The following is a 25,384-nucleotide window of genomic DNA, read 5'->3' on the forward strand; positions in this document are numbered from 1 at the left end:
ATGCAATAAATGAGAAAAGAGAGTAAGGTTGTATGTAAATTAACCAACACCCTTGCACAAGCTCCAATGTAGAATGAGAGAGCACCTTATTTATTGCCTCACATTTTATTAAACAAACTAGATACAATCCATTGAAGTACTTGTATGTTAAGGTGTTGGCTGATGACATGACATATTTTTACCAAGCTAACCAACAAACTGTTGGAGATGGCCTAAGAGATCCAGATTCATTTGCTCTTGGTTCTTCCCAGAGCAACACGAGCCGCACAAAGGTTTGGTAGGACCGTAGGACTCGAGGAGAGAGAGTGGGGTGGGGAGCTGCCATGGCGACGGCGGCCGGCGGCGAGAGCATGATGACGAGGGAGCAGCTGCTCCACCTCTTCTCCCGCTTCTCCTTCCTCACCGCGCTCCCAGGTCTCCCACCCCATCCCATCCCGCGGCTTTACTTTCCTCTCTGATCCGCCGCCGCTTTCCTCCCTTTTCTCTAAAAATTCGCGGTCTTTTGTCGCCGAGTCTCAGAGTTCAAGGACCGAATCGCCGACGCCGTCAGCGAAAAGCAGGTAGGATTTCCCCCCGGTTCATCCGCTCGTATTCCTCTCTCACAACAGTACCTGTGCTTTGTGCAAGCGCAATAACTAGGTGGTAGTAGAGTACTGAATTTGACTGAACATACATTCGGCCCTCTGTAATTTCATTCAGTTTGGACAATGGAATGTCTACTTGGACAGATGGTTTACTAGTTCATGTGAAGCCTCTTACAGTACAGTGTGTCTTCTCACAGGAAGCTGTGGCAGTGACCACCGAGGTACAGGAGGAGATTCTTCGCGAGATGGGGATCGGTATTATATGCTCTATGCCTTTCTGCTTTGCTTGCTCTAGCAATTTTCTTAACTTATGCAGATGTGAAGTTAGAATTGGCAACACCCTAGCATATCTATGCTAGCAGTGATGCCCAGATGCAGAATGTAGGCATGTTCCAGTTAGAAAGTGTTCCAACTTTTGGTATTATATATTGTAAAGCCATCTAACATGTCCAGGTGTACGGACATTTAGTTTATTGAGCGAAGATGTCCATACTTCCTGTCAAATGATAGGTCTTGACAGCGAGTATATGTGCCATATATAGAGTTACTGTTAAGCTATTAAATGTGTTCATTTAGTAGGAATTTGAATATTCGGTTGCTTGAAGATGCCCAATGTGAAGACATAGCAATATGTTTGTACTTCTACTTCAATTGTGTCCAGATGCATCATATTTGTAATCTTCAGTGCTTTGGAATCAATTCTGCCTGTGCTAAAAAACAACACTAGTTCCATGGAGTCCTTGATGCGTCAAGTCTGTAAATTGCTTTGTAAATGTACATAACTTGAACTTCTACTTTCACGTGTGTACTTAATTAAATTGCTGATTCATTTTTCTTTTAGAATGTTCTCAATAAATCATGATCTTCTTTATCCTGACATATATGGATATGTTTCATGCATGCCTTGTGCTGACATGTAATTTCTGAACATCAGATCCAAGTTTTGGTATTGCTTGCCTGGGAAAGGTGAACGTCGTGTATGAGAATGACATGGACTTGATGATTAAGTTCTACCAATTTGTTGCCAAGTGAGAGCCTCCTAATTTGTTACAGTATATTTTCTACAATTCCGTCTAAATATGTGGTATAACTATCTAGTGGGGTAAGAGGAAAAAGTCTGTTACAGCCAGTAAAGCTGAATGTCTTTATTCATTATTCTGGATTTAGCAGTTTCCCGACCACATTTGTGTATGTTATTACATCACGTAGCTTCACGTATTGGTTTTCCAATGTTGCATAATCTCTTGTAATAATTAGCTGACGTAGTGCGTTGTAATGTTGGTAAATGAAACCACTGATATAGTAGAGCAAGTTTGAAAATTGCCCACACTGATATGTGTAATGCTGTGCCATCTCTTTTATTTATTTTCGAGGAGCTATCAGTTAATGTGCCAACCATAAAACAAAACAAGTAAAATGGAAATACAGTCACAAGTACCTGCTCTTTGGCAAGAATGTTTGTGGTTTACGAGCTTGACTTGGATTGTTGTCTAAAAGCCAGGTTCTGATTTTTTTTTGCCATTTAATTTGATAGAGAAGAGATGGCTATTGATGAGGCCGAGCTTGAGCCTCTAGAATTTGCCGAGAAAATGCACACTCAACAGGAATTACAACAACAGGTGAAGCAACATTATTTCCATAGTGCCTTTTCTAAACATCCAGCTTAACTTTCTTCAAGATGATAATTGTTTCCTTTTGATTGCTGTTGCAGCAACTGGAGATGTTAGTACAAATTAGAAAATACAGTCCCGAGAGCCAATCTGACATACTTGAGACTGTATGTGCTCTATGCTTGCGCCCTTTCACTGAAACATACACATGCCTTTGTTCTAACTGTTTATGAGTAGAAGAAGCAATGCATAACGCTTATCTCGACTTCATCGTCAATGCAGTTGCGCAAGCAGTTGGAGCATGCTGATTTCGATCCTAGTGCATCGGTCTTGACTCCGGAGCAGATCAAAGGAATTGTTCAGAAATAGATCACATATTTTAAGGGCTTGTTCGGTCAGGCAGGGTTTGGAGAGGTTTAAAGGGATTTATCCCTTTGGTTAGAGAATTAACCGAACATGGCCTAAGAGATAAGGGATTTACATCCCATCCAGTCTCTTCTCCCTCTACTATAGCTGATGGTTGTAATCTGCCCTATACACGAAGCAAATAACTGTCATCCGGTTTTACTTTATGTAATATGCGCTTTGTTCAGCGAAAAGGCTACATGTGTTCTACTAAATATTATCAGCATTTTGAATTGTGCCCAAGCATGATATGAACTTTCCTATATTTGAATATGAGAATATATTTAATGTACATTTTGGCACAGTGCATTCAATGTATCACAGAATGAGAAAAATATGAATACATCAGACCATTCTACATGCAGCTTGTCCATCTCCACAGCAGAATACAACTTGTGTTCAACAAATCAGATAAAGAGAGATCTTGTCAAGTAATTTCTCTGAAAAAGGATATTCTAGATGAACAGCTTGTCAAACATCACACAATAAGCTATTAGTTGATTCACAATCTCCTGCATTAGCAGGACCAAACAAACATACTGATAACTGAGGTTCTGCTGAGGGTACAGAATTAAAAAAAAATGCCCCTGTGTCTGTTGGAGGCCGATCCCTTTTCAAAGAACATGAACACTTCTCTTGGTCAATTAAATTATCCCACCTTCCAGCAACATTTCAGAACCAACTCCAGATACAGCTAATCAAACTATTGCGCTTCAAGAGTTGGCCAGAGAGGCAGCACAAGAGAAAACTTTCAATCGTAACTGAAGTAGCTACAGTTCAGTATACTTGTCTTATGTTGATATTTATCCTTGAATTATGAATGTAGTCCAAGATAAAGCGGTCATCATCACCAGATAGTTCTGATACCAGCGCAGAGATACCTTGCTGGTCACTTTCTGTGAAGATCCGTGGAACACCTGTAGAACATAAGCCAAAGGTTATTGTAGAAACCTCATGGTCCATGGTATTTCAATTAACTTTCTTAGTAAGACCGAGTATTCATTTAAAATAAATAAATTACCATGGAAGCGCTCTCGTGCTTCCCCAGCCATCAATACAATATCACCACTTCGCAGGAACATTGGTGTTGGAGCTTCATCCCTCGTCTTCCCTCCAAGAAGGAAAATACACTTGCAACCCAAGCTAAAATAACAAATAATAAGAGACTACATTCAAAGTAAGATCGTTATATGAGCAAGAGCAACTGAACCATGGTACCTTATGCTCACAATAGGTTTTGTCCAATCCGCTTCCATGTCATCAACGTGACCACCAAGCATGTCACCTTCAAAAGTCAAAGCTTATTGTTTCAGTATGTTCAGAGACAAGCTTGCAACTTTGATAGCGTGTTTGTTTCGGGGCAATTTGTAGCAGGGAATGGGAATTAGGGGGGTGTAGGACTTAAAATCCCTTGTTTGATTGGAGGACAGGGGAATTAATGAGGGAAGGGGAAAGGGAGTTACGGGTCAAACTCCTCCTTATCTCTTCCCTAGTGGGGGCTGGTAATTGAGGAAGGGAATGGGAAATGAGAGGAAAAAAACTGTTGTCATGTTAGTTGCTCTCGCTCCGTATGTGTAGGGATGGAATACCACCGGTGGGCCCATTTACTTAGTTAGTTTCCCTATCAAATTCTCATGGAAAACCCCTTTCAATCACCAAACAAGGGAATGGGACTAGGAGACTATTTCCCATGTCCAAACCCTCCAGCCAACTCCCACTGCTAATTCCCATTCCCCTTCCCTGAGACTGCCAAACACGCTGTGAGGTAATTTGCCATGGTGCTATGAGGTCATTCAATGTCCAAAAAGACAAGCTACATACTTGGACCATAATAGTTCACGATGGCGGCTTCTGCTGTGAATTCTTCACCAGAAGGCATAGCTGGAACAGCCATCTTTTTGGCTAGAGTAGCAAGGTCATCTGGAATCTTGTTATGTGGAAGCGACACATCATAGTTACGCTGACAGAAACAGGACATGTTAATATGTATGCACACTGGGATTAATAGCATATAGTTTTAAGATATCATCATGGTTAAGGCTAGCTTTGCAAGGAATTACTATCATTAGCAAACAAAGCTCCTTGCGTAATAATGTTGTTATGAATTCATAATAATAATAAGACTATAATGAATTGGGCATGTTTGTCACAATTGCAGAATATTTTGAAGAAAAAAAATATGCATGCTGGTTTATTCATATGTAAAGTACCACCAAATTTTAATACCACCACATGCTAAATGAATAAAATTCAAGAAAAAGCGAAAGTAAAGACACATCTGTAATTGTTAGCACCACCATAAAGGAAAAAAAAGGTACATACATACTTTTGACCAATCGAATTGCAAGCCAAGGGTGCTCCACCGGAGTTTGCGCACAAGGGCAGCTGCTGTGGTCGACTTAGGTCTTTCCTCCTTTTGGACCTCTGAGCCATCTACAAATTTGAATTTACCCGGATATGCATTTTCCCCAACATTACTCTGCTCATCTCTTTCTTGGCCATTAGAACTTTCCACTTCAACCAAAATCTTTTGATTTTTAGCAGCAACGAGCAAATCAGAAATTGGACCGTACGCAGCAGTCAAGTTGGTTCTATTAGGCGGCTGTGGGAATGTTTTCAAGCTTTCCCTGATCCAATAGCACTGTTCCTCAGTAGATAGAGCACCGGGGATGAAATAGAATCCTACAGAAATTAAGACGCAAAGGGTATTATCAGTACTTATTTCACAGATGGACAGTGTAATGGGGTATTAGGATGACGATCAAGTGTTGGAGGCTGAAATATTGACATAAATAGGCAAGCAAAACCCTAATTACTCAAAAGTTATGATACCATTCGTACTCCTTTTTGGATACAGATGTAAAGATATACTCATGATGAAGGACTTGCTGACATGATAATTCAGGCATGGCATATGTGCCATATCGGAGGGGCTAAGGGAAACCATGAGTTGGGTATCAGAATTTCACATACTCTACCGCTCATGTTTGGTACAAAGTTGGCGCTGATGTGAAAACTGCACAAGCACTGGAACAAAGAATCAAGACATGATCTGATGACCCAAAACTAGAAGCAGGATGAAGAGTAGCGACAGTTTTCAGAGATGACCAGTAGACCCTCCAGAGAAATAAGAGAAATTTCATCAGGAGTACATCCATGAAGCGGGAAACTAATAGCTCCCCTGCTAAAATTCTGCAAGTTGCCACTGTTTGAACGTACGCCATGTCCTGAGCTGGTAGATGGTACGAAGAAAAATCCGAGCTGGAGCGTGAACAATCACAAGGATCGAAAACAGAGCAATACTGGGAGTTACCTGGCCGGTCGAGGAAGCAGAACACGGGCAGGTGGAAGCCGGCGCGGTGGCACCTCCGGATCCCGGCGGGCAGCTCGCCTTCTCCGGCAGCAAGCAGCGCGTGGAAGTCGACCACCGCGGACAGGTCCCCTCCGCCGCCGCCACCGCCAACGCCACCGCCACCGCCACCGGATTGCTTGCCCCTGCAGCGGTTGAAAAGTCTTGAATCTGCTCTGCTGTTTCCGCCTGCTAGAGATGTCGGAGGGCCAAGGGAGAGAGACCTGGACCTGCCCTTGCGACTGGGCGGCTTGTAGAGCTTGTACTGCTTCTCGGCCCGCCGGAACGCCGTGCGCTCCGCGGCGGCCCCCGGCTCCGTTTCCGCGTACATCGTCGGCAACTGTGTCGCCGCCGCCGCCGCCGCCGTTCTCGCTCTTGTTTTCCCCTTTGGATTTGAGGTCTTGGCCCACGGATTTGGGATCCCGTTTTCGGTGGGCCAGGAACTAACTCTGCACAGAACCAGGCCCGGCCCAGGTTTGATCGATGATGGCCCTAAAAAAAAAGGTCTCGAGAGACCATGAAAGTTAATCGACCAGATCGATCGATCGCTCTATTTTCTCGACCAAGAAAGATTGACTCAGGAAAGGCCGGGGACGGGTCCCATGGTATCGGAGGTGACGACTTCGGGGGAGATGACGATGGCAACGGGCGCCAAGGCATCAACAATGATGGCATCAGCGACTTAGGCGATGGTGATGATGGCGATGATCGTGCAGGGGCAGCAATGATGATGACAACAATGATGGATTTGGGTACGGTGGCACGACATGGCCAACTACATGAGCGAGGACGATGACGACGATGGCTCCGATGAGAGGGCCTATCCACCGCCGAGTCACTTGATTGACTACAACGGAGACAGTTGAATCCTGAGCTAAGCCTACTCCTTTTCTCAGTACCGTGTCGAGCTTTGTTGCCACCGACGGCATTGGTTGCCACATCTAGTAGTTAATCGACCAGATCGATCGATCGCTCTATTTTCTCATCTCAGACCAAAAAACATCGATCGATCTAGGTTTTCATTACCGCCGGCGATCTTGGCACGGGCGTGAACCACTGAGCCCGGGGAGCCGCCAGAAAGATCATCCGCGAGGGCCGTCTTGCTCGACCTGCACGCATGCACCACTGAGCCCGCTATAGAAACAACAACGGCAGAGACAACAATGGCAGGGCGTGCACCGTCCACCATCTGTACTACTTCTCGGCCCGTCGGAACGCCGTGCGCTCCGCGGCGACCCCGGCTCCATTTTCACGTACATCGCGAGCAAGTGTGTCGCCGCCGCCGCCGTTCTCGCTCTTGTTTTTCCCCTTTGGATTTGGGGTCCCGTTTTCGGTGGGCCAGTAACTAACTGTGCATGGAACCAGGTCCGGCCCAGGTTTGATCGATGATGGCCCTCAAAAAAGGTCTCAAGAGACTACGAAAGTTAATCGACCAGATTGATCGCTCTATTTTCTTATCTCAGACAAAAAGAAAAGGATCAATCAATCTAGGTTTTCATTACGGCCGGCGATCTTGACACGGGCATGAGGGTCGGAAGGTTGCCGGAAAGTTCACCCTCAAGGGCCATCTTCCGCGACCTGCAGGAATGCACCATTGAGCCCGCTATAGGAACGACAACGGCAGAGACGAAAGAATCTGCTGCCGAGTACAACCAGAAAGAATCGTCTACCATGTCTATGGCGAGATCACCGCGCACCAAAAACTCTACAACGGGTGAGAGTGTCATGCTCTTTTCTCGCGGAGAAGAAAACAAGGCGGAGGTCATCGATGGCGATCTCCCGCCATCGCGGAAGTGCGTGGGTGTTTCGATATACATGGAGCCGCTCTTGATATTCAACCTGGACCTGCACATTGCAACTCACTATTATCATGATGAACAGGGCCACACAATCGCCTTTCAAAATTATATTACCTTCAACCCTTATCAATATAAAAAAAAGAATATGCAATGTCGACCATGGTAAAGTTGAAGTGTGGATTTCATACCAGTAGTTTTTTTTTTGAAATAACAGTTATCTTGCATCCATTAAGAAGAAAAGAGTTGCTCACTTAGTTAGAATAAACCTAGTGAAAACTAGATTGTCCAATTAATTACGAAAACCGGGCAAAAACCATCATAACTGTTGAGCGGCACACACAAGATGCCCCACACACACCACTCCAACGAGAGACCCGTCGAGACAACACGCATGTGTCATCGTCATCATTTCATATCAGTAGTTGTGGTGCACAAAGATGTAAACTGAACTGAAGTTCTATATGATTATGTATGGAGACACTCTTACAAATCCGAAGGGAGGGAGTACTAGTACCACGTGCTTACACAAATTCTAGGCACAGTGACTAATTTTTGGGCCATATAAGTGACTGCAGTTGTAGTCACTTTTATTAGAATGTTGTAGTATCAAATTGGACCAAACCATGCCTCTCCACCATGATGTAATTGGGGGTGCCCATTACGTATTCTTTGAGACACTTAGTCTTCATCAGTGACTCATGGACTTGGTTGAGCTTCTTCTCACATCGAGAATTCGAGATGGCTGAGTGCAGCCTGTACCATCTCCTTGATCGTCTCAGCACCATCCATTTCTTCCGTCTGAAAAATATGATAACTAGATTTTCAAAGAATATAAAATGGCTGTTGAGATTGGCACAAAATGTAGCGAAATTATGTGCATGCTTGTAATCCATGTGCTCACAAGCTTAAGTCAAGCCAACATATGTCTAATGAGTAGTATGAAAGCAAGTGCAACTAAAAATAGTTATATTGACTTGCAACACGATCAAGCTTAATTGTGAAATATTTATGCAATAAGTTTGTTGGTAATCCACTTTTCAGAACAGTGATAAGACTTTGTTGATCCATGATATCTCTAGATCCCTCCATTGCATTGCATCTTGATGTTTCCCCTTCTACCCGATCGATGATGAAGGCACAAAAGGTCGGACTAACCTTATATGGTATGGAGAGCCTCTAAGAGCTGCACACCTCAAGAATAGAGAATTTTAAATATTTGAATGTGCCATGTGCTTGTTGAACATCTCACAAGGAGATTGTCAAACCGATGCCTAGTTTCCCGATCAACGAGTAAGAATATCAAAAGCACAAAACAATGACTCGTGATAACCATTGGCTACATATAATTGACCATGAGCCCCTTTTGATTCAAAAAATATATAATAGACCATGTTGGGATAGTGATGGAGCCAAAATATCTATATTTCGTATGACGCAATCAAGACCACAAATACACAAAACTAACACAAACATATCAAAAGCGAACGTACAAAATTGATAAGTGATTCCCTTGCCTCTCACCGCATGATCATGCATTGGCGATGAGGGGATTGAAATGGTAAATGATTCTCGTAGGTGCCTAGGGTTTCTTTGCGGGTCTCCATTAAGATGATATGTCCATAAATAGGGTAGATGATAACTTCTATGGCTATTTTCGCAATGATATTTTTTATAGAAACTAAATAATAGACAAGAAAAATTGTCATCCAAACCTTCAAATTCTGCCTAAAAATAAAATTAATTCCTTCACAATGTTTTTTTTTCTAATAACCCCGCCAAGTGCCAAGAGAACATAATGGATTTATAGTACTCACACTTTGTCTTAGTCGTGAAATGACAAAAATGTAGAACATACACAAATTGAATGAGGTTGTAGAAGAACAAGAGAAGGTGGTGACCCTCTTAAGCCTCGTTTGGAGCACAAGATAGGAAAATACATATGATTACGAAAAGCAAATCCATTTCTAAAAACAGAGGAATGGGAAACACATGAATATGCCCTGCTTTTCTTTCCTTCTCTCTTTGGGTTGTTCAAAGGCGAGCAACGACCACCAACGATGAGAGCAAGTAGCAGAGGTACCTTCGTCTTATGCCACGAATATAAGAGATGAGGCTGGAATGATGTTTGAAATATGGTTTTACCCCCCCCCCCCCCCCCCCGGCAGCCCACCCCAAAAGGAAGGAAATCGAATTCCTATTATGCAAGATTCCTAAGGCTACTCTTGCATCCAAATGCCGCAACGAGAAAAAATGTATATGAATAGTGTTCCTTCACTCACTGGTGGAGCTAGGTACAAAATGCGCGCGCGCGCGCGTGTGTGTGTGTGGGGGGGGGGGCAAAATAATACATGAGTGTTTTGGGGTGCAAAATGGTAAAACAAAATCTCATCTGAAATCGAAAATGACCGCACGAAAGAGATGGGAGCAATCTTTTCGCTCATCGACTCGGGAGACGAACTAAAGAATAAATTAATTGGACGAAAAATACAGCAAATCACGGATGATTACCTCGATGAACATGGTGTGGACTGTGCGGCCATCAGCGACAGCGACACTTGAGGTGATAACCTTGAGACAAAGTGAATCTAGCGCCTTGTACATCTTCGCCATGACGTGTTGGGTATTATTGTGCCTCATGCTCACCACTGCCAGCTTCTCCTCTATGGGCGTCACCTCCAGCTGCAGACATGATAAACCACAAAATGTTTTGACATAATTTATATTTTGACATAGTCTTGTTCAATAGAGTTGCCCCCAAAATGTTTCACATTTGCCATGTTGTCTTGGAAACATTTCGTTGTCTATGAAATGTTTCACACACACACAAAATATCTGGATATGATTAAGCAAATATTTCGCTTTGCTAACAGTTTACATAGCTGTTATACACAAGGTTTTTCATTTTTTTTTTCATCAGAAATATTGTCACCAGATTTACTTTTCCTGGACTTCTCCTATCAAATTATTTTAGGATCCCGATAAATTCCGTACGTTCGGATTTTAAGCATGTTATTCCGAATGCTTTTTCATGACAACTTTAGTTAACGTGAGGTGGCAACTTCAGTTGTTAAACACGACAACTTTGTTTCAATTTACTTTTTTTGACGGATAATTATCATGTTTGCCAACGTTCAAATTCTCATACTTCAAATTTGAACACTCAAAATTTATCATTTTCGTTCTTTTATATACCGAAGACCCGAAAGTTGCTAAGGTGGTGTTTTCTTTGCCCAGGGACTAGACTAAAAAGTCCCTTTTAGTCCCTAGGTAAAGAAACATGAGAGACTTTTCCTTAGGGGACTACAAAAAAACTATTGAAGGGACTTTTTTCTTTAGTCCCTGAGACTAAAAAAAATCTAGTCCCTCGGAAAGAAACACCACCTAAGTACTCATCTTCTCCAGCGAGCAAAATTTACCTCAAAGATTTCGACCGGATGCGTGGCAGGTGAAGCGACGGCGTCGTTGATGGATGAGGAGGAGCTAGTCCTCCGCATCTTCTTCCGCCGCGAGAAGCCAACGCCGGCGTTCTCCACCCCCTCGCTGCCCGTGGAGGCCTCCGACTTGACCACGGCGGTGCAGCCGCCGGCCTCGAGGTCGGACACCTCGGCAAGGATCCGGCGCTCCTGCTCCTGCAGCTCCTCGATGTATGCGACGGCGTCCTGGATGATGGACGCCTTGTCCATCTAACGTCGCACAAATTAAGAGAAAAACACAATCAAATCGGACTGTTGGGGATGATTACGAAGTAGGCGCAATTCCTCTTCATGCGTGGAGCAAACCTTGGTGATGTTTGGGACGACGCCGCGGATGGCGTAGAGCTTCTCGTTGAGCCGCCTGCGCCGGTCCCTCTCCTCGACGACGTTCTTGCTCTCCCTGGTCGTCCTCGTCGACGCCGTGGACGGCGAGCTGGTGGCGCCGTCCGGCGAGCCGGCGGAGTCGTTGAGGCAGGAGGAGTCGAGGCCGGAGAGCGAGTCCTCGGCCGGCAGGTAGGAGCTGCAGCAATCAGCCAAGCTAATCCAACGTTTGCTAGGCAAGGTAGACAGACGTCGTCAGCAATGATGGTTTGACGCAAGATTGAGAAGAAGAGCGGTGATGGTTTCTTGAACCACTGTGCTCACCTCATCACGTACCTGTCGGCGGCGGCGCTGCCGAGATCGAAGACGAGATGGGCCTCCAGCTCCAAGAAGTCCAAGCTCGCGTCCATGTCGGCCTCCATTGCCCTGCTCATTCTGCTAGCTCGGCGCCTCTATCATCTCCTTCGAGGGTTTTGTTGTGCGCCATGGCCACCATGGCCGACGTGGCGAGCGAGAGCACCCTATCCTGGTGCCACCTGGCGCCCTACTGCATGGTAATTGGCTGCTTCTCCATTTCCGGATTGCTCCCCCATATAAATGAAATTCGAGATGGAATCTGAATCTGTGCGCTGCTGTTGTGCCATAAGTATCTCCGTATGTTTGGGGTCCATCAGCTTTGGCGCCTCGCAATAATTAACACAGCGCCTCTCGCATATATAGATCCAAAATAATTCAGCCTCTTGCCCCATGTCAGCCTGGGCGTTCGGGTATTTTTGTTATTTCGATTCGGGTAGTTCGGTTTATGGATAATTCGGGTATTCGAAAATGGGAACCAAAATTGTTTCTGTCAAAAAAATACCCGAACCCAAATTACCCAAAATTTCGGTTCGGGTAATTCGGGTACCCAAAATATCCAAAATATTCGGAGTATACATCAACTTTTGATATGAATAACTCGGATATTATGGGTATTTTTGGTAATATGGGTATTTTAGTTAGTATGGGTAACAAGTTAGTGTAATAATAGCATGGAAATTTTGGACATTATGAATAATTTGGGTAGTGTGGGTATTTCGGGTTTTCCAGACTAGAACCCGAACCCTAACCCGAAAATCGAATAGTCAAGAAATGAGAACCGAACCCTTACCCGATACCCGAATTACCCGACAATTCGGGTAATTCGGTTCGGTTTGGGTTCGGGTAACGGGTTCGGATACCCAAACGCCCAGGGTGAGCCCCATGGGCCGGTTGATTGATAAGTTCTTATAAGTCTGTTTAGTTGGTACTAGTACAAATGCCCGTGCCTTGCACCGGGCGAAGAAAGAGGCACAACCAGCTTTATATTTCATTGTGCATTATTTTATATATCCAGTTTTAATAGACATCGATAATAAGGTAAAACTGATTATTGCTTTTTGTAGAATCAAGTTTGGATGTGAAGAAGCCAACTTAGCGTTCTTCATCATATGAAAGAGAAGTTTTGCATGAAATAGTCTGTCAATGGTTTTTTTTTAAACATGAAAATTTCGTTATTTTTAATAGAAGTTAAGGTTTAAATCAAAACTGGAACACTTCTTTAATAATCTTAAATGTTTATGAAAATTAGAACATTTCTCTAAAAAACATACTTCAGCAGACGTTTTTTCTTTAAAGAATGTTTTAATTTTTTTGTACATTTTAAAATGATTTTTTAGTAAAAATGGATTTTTTAGAATTCTTATGATTTCAAAACAAGTGCAAACATATTTTTTGAAACAACAATTGTGTGAACATGTGTAAAACCATGAATTTTTTTAAACTAATGTCATAGTAAACAAATTAAATCGGCCACAAGCAAGGTCGGGTCATGTGCTCTACATATAGTTATAAACATACACCACTGGGATTAATATGAACCAATACGTCCTCGTTTCCAAACAGATTTCCCCCAATGTACATACACCAAAGCAAACAAGAAATGATGTACCTGCCCCATGCAACCACTACGAAATTACCCTCTAAGCTGGCAAGCTTATACTCTTAGTGTGAGGTACATAATAAATGATAAACATATAAAAAAACTCAAAAAAACTCATGTACTTAATGAAATTGGGGACCAGCTCTTTAACTCAAAATAAACAAATGAAACGGTTCTCACCTTCAGAAAGGTGCCATCTAATGCTTGACATTTGAGTATCATGCTCTGGAAATGACTCCTTTGGCTTATCATCAATAACTGAAATGAAGAGTAGAATTTTAATGTAGCAGAATTTAAGCTATATAAACGAATATGCGCAATAGCTTAAGCAAGAAAAGGTAATAATTTAAAGGAATTGAGATCATACCAACTACTGTAATGCTTGCTCCATACTTCTTTGCTAGAGAAGTGGTTGTGGCTGCAGCCTGGCACATCATCAGCCATTATGGGTAAGCCACTTTAAAAAGAACAACTATTGCACTCCATGAAGGAAAAAAAGGATAGCCAAGAGTCATTCCTTCAAAGAAAACTATGGTGTAACTAATGGGCATAATAAAACTGCCCTGAAAATTGGCCACAATGTTTAGAGTCCCCTAAACTATCAATGCAGTATACATATACATGATTCTTTAGCAACGAAACGCAAACAATCAAATATCAGAAAAAAGAAACAGACATGTCTTGTGCGTTCTGAAAGGTAAGGGTTGCGGTCGGTGATTGGAAGTAGAACATGCTTAACTTGGGAGAGAGCATCAATCGCTAAAGCACTTGGAGATTCATTCACTTCAGCCCTTACTGGTTACAAACAAAGTTGCAAACAGACATCAAACGGTATGCAAACATATATAAATAAATAAAGGTTGTTCATTAAATTTTCTTTACATGTGCTGTTTATTTCCAGTTTGATTACAGTTTCCCCTGGTAAGTAGAAAGCCAAAACATGGTCAGGATTCACTGCAATCCACTAACTTGGGTGCAGCAAACGAAGGCTACTACATTGTCAGGACTCAGGAACCAGCAGAAGCATAAGTAGGCTTGGTCCGACACAAACATTCTAACATCGTAGTAAAATCATTACTGGCAACCCGACTTCAAATCAGATTGAAGGAAATAGTTTTTTTAAGGGCGAAAGAACTAATCTTGAGCACACGGAGTGACAGCACGAAGCCACGGCCTAGCAATTAGCATAGTAAATCTCAGGCCGACTCCAGTGAGAGCGGCTTGAACACGAGTTGGTTGAAGCGTAGACAGATACCTCCGTGCCGGGCTCCCCGACGCCGTAGCCAGATGCCGCCCTTCCTGTTGACCGGCGGGAAGGCGAGCTCCGGGGTGTGGCTCGCGCGGAGGCCGGATGCCGTCGCGGGTGGGAGCGAGCTGGCGAAGGCCATGGGGGGTTGCGGATCCGGGAGGGAGGCACCGGATCTGGCCGGGGCGGCGCGAAGAAGGAGGTGCCGGGCTGGAAGGGCGCCCACTCGGGCTCGGACATGCGGGCCATGGCGCCGTCGATGGCCTCCTCCAGTCGCCGCTTGAGCGCGCCCGCGCCCTCCCCGGTCGTCGGCGACGCCCCCGCTGCGTCCAGCTCCAGCACCATCGCGCCCCCCGCGCCCGGGAGCCACGTGTGGGGCGCACCTGTGGTGCGCCTCTTGAGACGTTCCTATGCGTTCATAGGTCGTCTACGGACTTGAGAGTTCGTTAAAAAAAAGAATCCACACTCTTTATATTGATCTGATCATACTATAGGAGGTCAATGATTTGGCAAGTGAATAATCCACATATGAATAACAATATACAATTCCATAAGAAATAAGGCCCTTGCACCCTTGTAAATCTCATGATGCAACAACCCCAAAGACTACGACCGTATTGAGCTTCTCTCGTTAGCATGGACGAGATGATGTCGGGGAAGGCTTTGATGCCCCAATCGTCCTGGCCCGATGACGCATAAATTCGCCGAAGGCAAAAAACCATCATTGTAGTCAGTTTTAGACTAATTTCAGAGTTCATACAAGTACAGTACTATGAACAAGCCTGCAACTTTGATGCTCACCATATGTTTGTACCATGGTCTCCCCATGAGGCTTTCTTGGTTGGTAAGTCTTGCTCCACCATCATCTATTGGTCATTGATCTCTCTAACTTTCGGTGTGCGTTCCCTCATGTTATGCCCCCACTTTTTGTGCTTGCATCATCTGTTGTCATGAGGACAACACATAGTCCACGTGTCAAGTAATTGTTGGAGCTACTTCTACACACCACACTTAATGATAATTTCATGAAAACCTGTGTACCAATCAATAAGAAGCGAGTCTATATCATGATTTTGTTTTAGTTTCCTTGATGAAACTAAATGAGGGAACTACCCTGTGTGTCTAAAAGTTGCATATCTCAGTTGCCAGAAGAAAAGATACCTCCCATTTGGACGCGTAGGAGACATAATTGAAGGGAATGATCTGTTCTCATCATCTGCAAGTCTCAAGGCAGTCAGACACGAGATGCTCGCCACTGCATGATTACCCGATAAACCAGATGCTCGCCAGTGCATGATTACCCGATAAAATGGGTTAGTCAGCGCTATAGTGAATTTTTTGTATTTTAAAAGATAGCTCGCTCAGTACATGCTACATGTTTGTGGAACAAAGGGTCTCCGGACAGCTCCATCCAAACAAAATCATGATACAACGAGTGGTTGACAAGGTATTCTGAAAATGCATGAGCAACCATATTTACGGCAGATGCTAGAGGAATAATAGTAAGACGAGCTGTAAATATATGGTTTCCTAGCCTACTGTTCTGTTTCTTTAAAAATGAATTCAAACAATGCTAAAGAAAGGGAGCACATATTTTCAGGCTTATGCGCCATCAAAAACGTTTTCACTTACATAGTCCATAAGAGATGTCAAGTGAAGGGACTCCAATGTACTGGACAAAAGCTGCAAAGTTTGTTCCGCCACCGGCTACTCTTGCAATGTGAGAATAGGAGCTTAATACTTAAGTATGTTTAATTTCAATCATATGAAGCTTTCATGATCACTCATTCCCACAACGGAATTATATGACAATTCCATCACTGTACCCACCGGAGGATTCTGGCGAATCATGTAGTCATACAATGTATGAGACCGATCATCAGGATCGGGTACCTTCAATCAAGAATAAAAAGGAAAGGATCAAATAATTAAAAAAATGGAATATATGTAAACAAATCTTTAATTTGTACTGAGTGCTGCTCGTGAAGTTAAATTCTATGCTTAAAGGCTTTAGGTGCAGAGCTAAAATACCATTCTGCTTTCTTCCTTGATCAATCCATCGAGTTATGGGGTTACACGGGTCATAAGACCAATAGACCCAAACGCTGATATGTCTACGTTCATATAAGCAATATCTCTTGAAGTAACATATCCACGTTCTACTCATCCCATTTCGTAGACCCTATATGAGAGGCCGAGACATTGGATTTTTCTATGCCTTAGAGCTTACATTTGCAGATAAGAAAACATCTAAGAGCATGCCATCAATAACATACCAGCACGAACTCTTCTGCGTCCCAACTGTAGACGATGATTGTTTTCCTTGGCCTCCATCATTTCTTTTCCACCTTGGACAACCTCACTGCAATCTATAAACAAAAGTAGGGTATTGGCATTATCCTCAATTTATCAAATATGATTAGCATTCAAAACATCTCAGTAGTCGGAAAGATTGATTACCTCAAGAGCATAGTTATTGTTCCGCTTTTGGGATCGAGTGCCCCAAATATATGGGTATCACGATGATTGAGTTCTTTAGTACATTCTTTCATATGCTGGCTCCACAAAGCAAATATAACCTATTTAGCAGCACACTTTCAACAGAAGAAGTACATCATGATTGTTTGGTTGTAACTGATTTACCTTGTCTTGTGTTTGCCCATACAAATGGACCAGCATCATTTATAACAACTCAGCTATAAGATTATCTAGTAGGGTGGATCATTATCATTTATAAGAACTTCTCATGCCATATAAGCTCATCTGGTAGTTTTGCCCGAGGCAACCAGAAACACAAAGATAGTAAATATGGATACTTAGTCCAGATAGTACATAGGCTATCATGGAGCACAGACTTGCCTTAGTTTCAGAATCGCAGTAACACCACTCTGAAGCACCGGTGGAGCGACCTGCAACGGCAAAGAGCCTACAGAAAATCAAATTAGCACAAACCTTCGCTACTAAGTAACAAATTCAGTAACAAATGTTCCAACCTGGATCCTAGCCACTTCCTTTTGCTTTGCCTTAAGCTTTTTCTCTTCATTCTCTCTTGCCTGCATGCAGAATAACCTGGCCCATAAGTGATATTTCCACACACATTCACATACAAGATACAACAAGCAGTTTGATCTAGTATATGATTTAGCTAGTTTTTGAGTTGGCCAAAAATCTGGAGAGTTGGTCGCGACTTACCAATTGAGGCCAAAATCCTAGTCTTCGATGAGTACTTCACCCAGTTCCAGGAAACATCGGTTGGCCAAAAGGGAAGAAAACAATTTGGATGAATCGCTGATCTGAAGGAAAATTTAAATAGGGTTGAGGCCGAAGAAACTTCTTGACGGATCTTATCATCCGGAGCCAGCTTCTTCGACCTCGTTGCCATCGGTTGCATAAAAAAAACAGCTGTGTCACCTCCCAAACATACAGGGATCCATCTACGGTACTGGAGGGGAGGGGGCAAAGGAGTCATCTTGCGTACCTTATCCATGCTTCAGATTGTGTTGGATGGTCATTCGCGCCACCACGAGGAACACAGAGAGGCAGTCGCCGCCGGCTGACTTGCCGGCGTTGAGGTAGATTTTATATATGTTTAGCATAATGAACTTTCTGTTTTGTCTTTTCAACACGAACTTTGTAAGTTTTGCAGACTAAACTTTCTGTCTTTTTTTAGCACAAACAACCTTGCCTATGCAACAGCAACAAGCAAACAAAGTAGCACAAAGAAAGCAACACCATCACCTACACGAGTAGCACTAAGTTTTTGCAAATTGTGGGAATGGAGTGGAGTGCACACACACGACTCGCAACGCACACGAGTAGAAGCACAAAAGAGGTGGTAAGCAGCCTTATTCTTCACTACAGGAAGCATTATTTTCAGTAAAGAGCTGATGAAATAGTGTATCATAGTGAAAATTCAATTATGATTCAAAAGAAATTTAGAACAAGCTGTGGCACAAGTCCATAACATGAAGAACATTCGTTGTTAGAAGACTTTGAGGAGCACTCCCACAGGAGAGGGCACAACGTTTTTTTCGCGCACAGGCCTGGACTTAAAGCTCTGCAGTAGGGGAGGAGCTGCGGCCAAGAAACTTGAACTGTAATGGAGATTAATCAAGGTGATGCACCAACGACGAATTTGGCTATAGCTCTGACCGATGAACATCATGTGGATGCGTAGTTGACCTGCAGTAGTATGGGGGAGATCTCGATGGGAGGAGGAAGAGGGTCAGCCCGGTCGGCAATGAAGCTCCGGCTAGTGCTCTCCCCGACGGACACCGAGCTGTGGCCGGCGAGGACCGCTCCTTGACAGGTGTCAGCTCCTTGAGGGCGAGCTGGTGGCGGCGGATCTGGGAGTCAAAGGTGGTTGGGGAGGAGGCGGCGGACCCGGGAGGCGAAGGTGGTTGGGGAGGAGGCGGCGGCGGGAGGCGACGGTTGTTGGGGAGGAGGCGGCGGATCCGGGAGGCGACGGTGGCTGGGGTCTTCAGATCCAGGTCGAGGGCGGCGCGCGTCACCATTGCCGGCGGGGGTGGTTTGGTGGTCCGGGAGCCGCGTGTGGTGGGCGCGGCGGCCCGCGGGGGCTGTGGCCAACAGCCGCCGGGAGCACGGGAGGGCGGAGGTCCCTCTGCGCCCGCCGGAGCCGGCGTCGTCGCCATTTGCGGGGTGGGGTTGTGGGGAGAGAGGGGGGAAGGAGGGACGAGTTAGTTTGGATAAAATATAGGGTGTTTTGTGCAAAACGTAAAATAACGGTTCGACTTGACTTACAGAAGGACTGCGGGTTGAATCCTCGAAAACGGATGGGCTTTTTTAAAAAACGGCCACGATAGACGACAGAAACCGTATTTGCTTTATTATTAACTATCAAAAGGACCCGTGCGTTGCAACGGGAGAAAAAAAAACACCATCTTCAATGGCGATAACCACATTATGTTCATATCTCATCACATGATTTCAAAAATTTATTCACAAATGCAAGAAAATATTTCTTCTTTTAATTTTATTCACAATTCACAAGTTGAAACAATATTCAGGTTTTTAAAAAAATATCATGGTTGTCAAAAAACTTGATAACTGAAAGAATTATTCTGAATTTCAAGATTTTTTTTAAAATATGCTATAATATTCCGATCCACCCTCACAATTAATTCTTCAAAATTAACTCACGTATATAATCTGAAAGACTCAGAAGCATTAATGTTGAACTGCATACACTCGATCATCCGTGAACATTTTTACAAATTTGGGAACATTTGTAGAATCTGGAACATTTTTTATTATTTATAAACATTTTTTAAATTCCAAACAATATTTTATATTATGAACTGTTTTCAAGTATTTTCTTGTGAATTGGCGAATAATTCATTTTTTGAATTATCAAACATTTTTTAATTGCATTAAAGAAGTTTCGCAAAATGTTTTTTTGATTCACGAATGTTTTCTCCAAAATTACGATTTTTAAATATGTAAACATTTTTACAAAAACCCCAAACAATTTTTGAATTTGCAAACATTTTATGTTTTATGAAACAATTATGTAAATATAAAATTTTGAATTTCGAAAGTTTACTTTTGATTAATTTGAATTAGAAAAAATAAAAAGGAACGGATAAATAATAGTAACTAAAAAACTAAAAAAATAGGCCCCCTCCCATGGGCTGGCCCAAATGAGCGTGCTGTGTATTTTCCAGCGAGGAAAGCGTAGTATAGCTGGTCCCTATGCTTGGGCCGGCCTATGCGAGGATTCCCTGCAAAACGTTTTTTATAACTTATATAGTGGCATTGGTGGGTAATATTAGAGAATTTTAGAGGCAATTTAATTGATGTACCACAGAAGCAATAGATACTTTATTAGTAGGGATAGATATATAAGTTTCACGAGGCTCTTGAATTAGATGGTTGCACCTCAATTTATCAAGGGTCTTTAATTTGAGAGTGAATTCCGTTTTTTACCCCCTATTTGACATCTTTTACACTAGTTACCCCCTTTAACGAGAATCCATCTGTTTTATCACCTTTAATAAAAGTTCTGTCACAATTTATCTTGTTTAAAATTTTATGAGTGTTCTGACTGGCAGGTCCCAATCATCAGGTCTAGCCAGAATGCCACATCGCCCATTTTTTTGCCTATTTTTCTTCCTCCTGAGCCGGTCCTCGCACCTACTCTTGACCGGGCTCGGCCCGATGAAGGTCACTCACGTGATTCATCGTAAGATACAGAAATCCAAAATTCCTTTACAACGCGCAAGTAGTAACGAATGTCAACACACATGTAATAACAATTGAGAACCGGATTATATCAATAGTACTTTAGATTGTATATGATAATACAGAAAAAAGCGTACATGATTTGAGACTACATCAATAGCAATTTCTCCTATAATTTATTCTGTGATAAGATGCCGTGCTGATAAAATAGAGTCGTCTCATCAGAATACTTCTTCAACCAAAAAATGAGCAGCTAAACACATCTAATATGGATCCTAGATTGAGAACAAATCTAGCCACAAAAAACCGAACCTCTTGCAGGGTTGAGAAACAGATGATGCAGGCATGCATGGAAGGTGAAAATATTTTGTACCGGCTCTCACCCGCTTCAGTAATCACCAACGGCCACGCCTCTTGCCTGCCACTTGTCGCCAACATCGTCCCACCCCCTACAAATGAAAGGAGGCAATGTTTTGGGACAGGATCATGTGTGCGATTTGAAGGAAGGGAAATGATGTGTGCCGTGAAAATATAGCAGGCCATCATGGTGCGGTGCATCCGGGCGTTGTGCATTGGATGCGAGTGACCTGCTCTCGTGCGATCAAATCGGGTCGGGCCAGTCAGGAGAAGCTGCGAGGATCAGAGCAGGGAGAAAAATAGGTAGCAAAAAACCGTCGATGTCGCATGCCAGCTGGACTTGCCGGTCAGAACGCTCATAAAATTTTAAACTGGGTGAATTGTGGCAACATTTTTCCTAAATGGAGTAAAACGGATGAATTCCTGCTAAATGGGGTAATTATTGTCAAAAATGTCTATATAAAGAGTAAAAACCGGAATTCACTCTTAATTTGAAGATGACGTGCTTGGACCCTTTCACATGGTTTCAGCGATGTGGTCGTGGGTGATTCCGACAAAAGCTTAGTCTTCGACGGCGGTCGACGCCGGTGGCAATGGTTCGCCCTGGGCGCAGTGTTTTCTTTCTGATGGTGTCTACGAAGGAACCAGTGACTTCTCTTTAGTCGATGGATATGCTAGTTGTGGTGTTTTCGTTCGACCCGTGCCCACTTAGTTGTTTTCTCATTGTTTGTTCTCTTTTGGTCTTTGGCCTTGCTTCCCTATTAAAAAATCAGGCCACTTTGTGTTTTTTTATCTATATGAAATTATGGAAGCACCCTGCTTGCATGGTTGAAAAAAGTTAAATAAGAAATGCCTTGTGCCATTCTCAGTTTGTGTGTTATATATGGAATTAGAGCAATAATAGTTTAAACTTCTCATTAAGCCACCCAATTTGCAAACATAGATACTAATTCTATAAATTATATATCATACCATGGCAATGCAAATTGCTCAAGGAAATGATGGAAAATGAAAAAAAAAAGGGAAGGAAGATTGTACAAGTAAGTTGGTACTAATCAATATAAACTCTTGTGTGCATTCACAACATGCATCCTGCTGTTCACCGACCATTAGAGTCCATGCACCACTAGAGTCTTACCGACGTTGCCTGTCGTCCTAGAGTTGGAGATAGACTCATCAAAGAAGGTGTCGTGCTTGCAAATGAAATAATGATGTAGATGATGAGCTACTTGATGCCGGAGTGGGCGAGCGGAGGTGCGCAAGTATGTTGCTAAACTTGGGCCTCTTCTGCGTGATGGCGATGGAAACGTCGTTGGGGAACAGGTCTCCACACACAAAGGCATGGTATACGGTGGTGGCCAACACGCCGATGACGGTGACAACGGCAATTCCCGATAGCCCGAGCGCAAGCATTTGTGTGAGTATGTTGCCCACCTCCGATGCATACAACACCGTCGCTAGGGCAACACTGGTCATCGGGAACGTGTATGCCCACCAAGCCAGCGAGAACCTTAACCCCCGAAACAGGTTGACCCGCACCACCAACGATACATGGAGGAAGAGCGATACAAAGTATAGGAGCTTGGCGCCGTTGTTGAACTCGCCGGAGATCCTCGCCCATGCCATGGACGCGACACTAGGTGCTGCGACGAAGAGGAAGAAGACCGGGTGGAGCTCCTTGGGGAGCTGCGCGGTTGTGGGGAGGCGTTGGTAGAGTGTGACGAATAGCATCGCATAGTGAGCCAACCCGACAGCAAAGAAGAAGACGGGCAGCTCCCGGAGGCCCATCCTGGCGCCGAGTAGCGCACCAACAAAGTTGCCGACGACGGCGAGGTGGTTTGACGGGTTGGCCACCTTGGAGAGGCGCCGCTCGCCGCTGGACATCCACTGGCCGTAGATCTTGAGGTCGAGGCATAGGATGGGCGCCATGAGGAGGTACCAGAAGACATGGTGGATCTCCCACTCCGGGCGGGGCACCCCCTTGACGAGGAAGAGGCATGCGACCCAAGGGGCGAAGAAGAAGTTGACGCGGACCGGATGGTGGAACTCGCGGCGGACGGCCTCGAAGTAGAAGACGACCTTGAGGAGGTAGACGATGGAGACGACGGCGGTGAGGGCAGCAGAGACCCACCAGAGGACGTGGTTGGCGGCGGGGCGCACGCGGAGGAAGGCCATGGAGGGCTCTGACTCGAGCGTCTTCCATAGCATCGCCTGGCTGCTGACGCCGAGGCACATCCCGAAGGTGCTGATGGGGAACCGAAGCAAGAAAGGCCACAACTCGTCCCTTGGCAGCGACGCCACCTCCGTCGGCTGCAAACATTCAGCTTCTTGTTAGAGTTAGAGAAAAAGAAAGCAACACCCCGTGGTGGTTTTTGCTACAGAAAAAGAAAAGGTGTGGCTAGGTCTTAATCGACTGAGATTTAATAAAGTCTTAGTCAAGTGATATATTAGTATTGACATATATATATATATATATATATATATATATATACCTACTAATAAAGCAAATAATGCTTCCGTCGTACGTCATGAACATTATTCCTAAAGTTACTTAAAATTATCCACTATGTCATCCATAAGTCAAAAGAAAACGGTTATTTTTTATCACAAATCGCTCCGCTATGTATTGGTTTATAAGCTGTTGAACCGAAATTTAGCAACTAGGTTGACCAAGCATGTTGGCTCTAGCGTAACCATTCTTCCTCGGACACCCAGGTTCGAATACTGTCTTGGCATATTTTTTTCCTTTTTTTTATCTTTTCTTCTTTTCTTCTATCAGACTGATTTAAATCAAAGCGATTTTTGTTTAATTATTTTCTCATTTTTGTTTATCTTTTCTACTTTTCTTCTATGAGGCTGATTCAACTAAAGCGATAGGAATTGAGAGAAGAAGATGAAATGGACTATTTGTGGAAAAGGTCAACTATTTATGATAGGTTGTCAGATTGTATACCACTAACTAGACCGCGAACAAAAAAAATTGCTCCAATGGCCACTGAATTAGTTCATCTTGATTTCTTTCACTCACGTACGACAGTATATCAACGCTTTATTAGGGATGTATATCAAAGCAAAAGTGACAGATTTTGTTATATGTCATTAGCAAAAGGGCCCGTGCGTTGCAACGGAAGAAAAAAATGCTACATGCTTTTAATTTATAAAAATGATCTATAATTTAAGATTTTTTATCGACTGAGACTTCTTAGCAAAACTAAAGGGTAAAATCTGGTATGTACTTACGCGAAGGGTGTCGAGCTCGGCGCCTTGGAGGGCGGCGAAGTAGCGATCGGCGGTGGGGACATTGCCGTCCTCGTCGGCCTCCTCCTCCTCAGAGAGCTTGGCGATGCCGCGCTCGAGGTCAGCAGCCGGCAGCTCCCGCGACAGGCCGCGGATGGTGGAGAGCTGGCGTTCGAGGCGGCCAGAGAAGGTCCTTAAGCGGTCGAACCGCCGGTCCCGCTCCCGCGTCGTGCCGCTCCGCTGCACGGCCGGCGCCTCGGCTCTGCCTCTGACTGCCGGGGACGGCAGCGAGTGTTGACGAGCCTGCCTCAGCGGCACGGCGGGGTGGTGGGCCCGCACGCTCAACGACACAGAGAAAGGTGTCTCGATCCTCGTAGCGCCACCGTCCTCCGCCGGGAAAGCGTGTGCTTCCGGCGGCAGAGCGCACCCCGGCCCGCCGTCCATCCTGACATCGATTTTCTCCATGGGCGCCGTGAACCTCGACGGACTCTCCTGAAACTGGCAACGCGCGGTATGAACCTTGGGTATGATGTCCATGACATGCAGCGAGCTCATGTATATACTATATATTCGTCGGTGGGTTCGCCGGCCGGCGGGATGATGGACGCAGACGTGCAACACGAAGGTGGAACACGAAGCTGCATGCACCACCAACTTCACGCACCAGCTGCGCGCACGTGGCCCCGGAGGCCAGCTTGCTACACTAACACCAGCAGGTGCTTCACGAATTCCTCCACGCCTCGTAGGTGCTTCACGAATTGCCACGACGTCGCCGCCGACTAGTCCCGTCTTCGTCTTCGTCTTCGTCTCCTTCATGCATGATGGAAGCCTACTGTACTGTACCG

At 44.2% G+C, this 25,384-nt stretch overlaps 5 protein-coding genes across 11 annotated transcripts; 1 reads left to right on the forward strand and 4 right to left on the reverse strand.

Annotated features, from left to right (window-relative positions):
• The first annotated feature begins 241 nt into the window (after positions 1–241).
• On the forward strand, positions 242–2,891 carry LOC123442493. Its single transcript, XM_045118553.1, has 7 exons — positions 242–414; positions 520–560; positions 782–839; positions 1,519–1,612; positions 2,119–2,203; positions 2,296–2,361; positions 2,477–2,891. Exons 1-7 carry the CDS (start codon positions 324–326, stop codon positions 2,561–2,563), a joined length of 522 nt encoding a protein of 173 aa, XP_044974488.1. The 5' UTR covers positions 242–323; the 3' UTR covers positions 2,564–2,891.
• A 120-nt stretch (positions 2,892–3,011) lies between these two features.
• LOC123442492 (alpha-ketoglutarate-dependent dioxygenase alkB) lies at positions 3,012–6,394 on the reverse strand. 3 transcript variants are annotated; one of them, XM_045118551.1, is made up of 7 exons: positions 6,173–6,394; positions 5,913–6,094; positions 4,926–5,281; positions 4,421–4,559; positions 3,818–3,884; positions 3,621–3,742; positions 3,012–3,516 (listed from the first exon to the last, which is right to left on the reverse strand). In XM_045118551.1, exons 1-7 carry the CDS (start codon positions 6,277–6,279, stop codon positions 3,377–3,379), a joined length of 1,113 nt encoding a protein of 370 aa, XP_044974486.1. In that variant the 5' UTR covers positions 6,280–6,394; the 3' UTR covers positions 3,012–3,376. The 3 variants fall into 3 exon arrangements, with proteins under 3 accessions (XP_044974486.1, XP_044974485.1, XP_044974487.1); XM_045118550.1 differs by having other exon boundaries at positions 5,913–6,361; XM_045118552.1 differs by lacking the exon at positions 4,421–4,559 and having other exon boundaries at positions 4,922–5,281; positions 5,913–6,362.
• Positions 6,395–8,187: 1,793 nt separating this feature from the next.
• LOC123442494 (transcription factor BHLH6-like) lies at positions 8,188–12,003 on the reverse strand. 5 transcript variants are annotated; one of them, XM_045118557.1, is made up of 5 exons: positions 11,878–11,998; positions 11,527–11,740; positions 11,164–11,430; positions 10,256–10,426; positions 8,188–8,545 (listed from the first exon to the last, which is right to left on the reverse strand). In XM_045118557.1, exons 1-5 carry the CDS (start codon positions 11,973–11,975, stop codon positions 8,468–8,470), a joined length of 828 nt encoding a protein of 275 aa, XP_044974492.1. In that variant the 5' UTR covers positions 11,976–11,998; the 3' UTR covers positions 8,188–8,467. The 5 variants fall into 5 exon arrangements, with proteins under 5 accessions (XP_044974492.1, XP_044974490.1, XP_044974491.1 ...); XM_045118555.1 differs by having other exon boundaries at positions 11,527–11,773; XM_045118556.1 differs by having other exon boundaries at positions 11,866–11,998.
• A 1,639-nt stretch (positions 12,004–13,642) lies between these two features.
• LOC123442496 lies at positions 13,643–14,886 on the reverse strand. Its single transcript, XM_045118560.1, has 4 exons — positions 14,754–14,886; positions 14,175–14,293; positions 13,866–13,923; positions 13,643–13,756 (listed from the first exon to the last, which is right to left on the reverse strand). The coding sequence occupies exons 1-4, from the start codon at positions 14,884–14,886 to the stop codon at positions 13,650–13,652; spliced, it is 417 nt and encodes a 138-aa protein (XP_044974495.1). The 3' UTR covers positions 13,643–13,649.
• Positions 14,887–22,478: 7,592 nt separating this feature from the next.
• Positions 22,479–25,004, reverse strand: LOC123441304 (S-type anion channel SLAH2-like). The gene is made up of 2 exons (XM_045117785.1): positions 24,543–25,004; positions 22,479–23,612 (listed from the first exon to the last, which is right to left on the reverse strand). The coding sequence occupies exons 1-2, from the start codon at positions 25,002–25,004 to the stop codon at positions 22,479–22,481; spliced, it is 1,596 nt and encodes a 531-aa protein (XP_044973720.1).
• Between the last annotated feature and the right edge of the window lie 380 nt (positions 25,005–25,384).

Source organism: Hordeum vulgare, chromosome 3H (genome assembly GCF_904849725.1).
Source record: "Hordeum vulgare subsp. vulgare chromosome 3H, MorexV3_pseudomolecules_assembly, whole genome shotgun sequence".
NCBI classification, from domain to species: Eukaryota; Viridiplantae; Streptophyta; class Magnoliopsida; order Poales; family Poaceae; genus Hordeum; species Hordeum vulgare.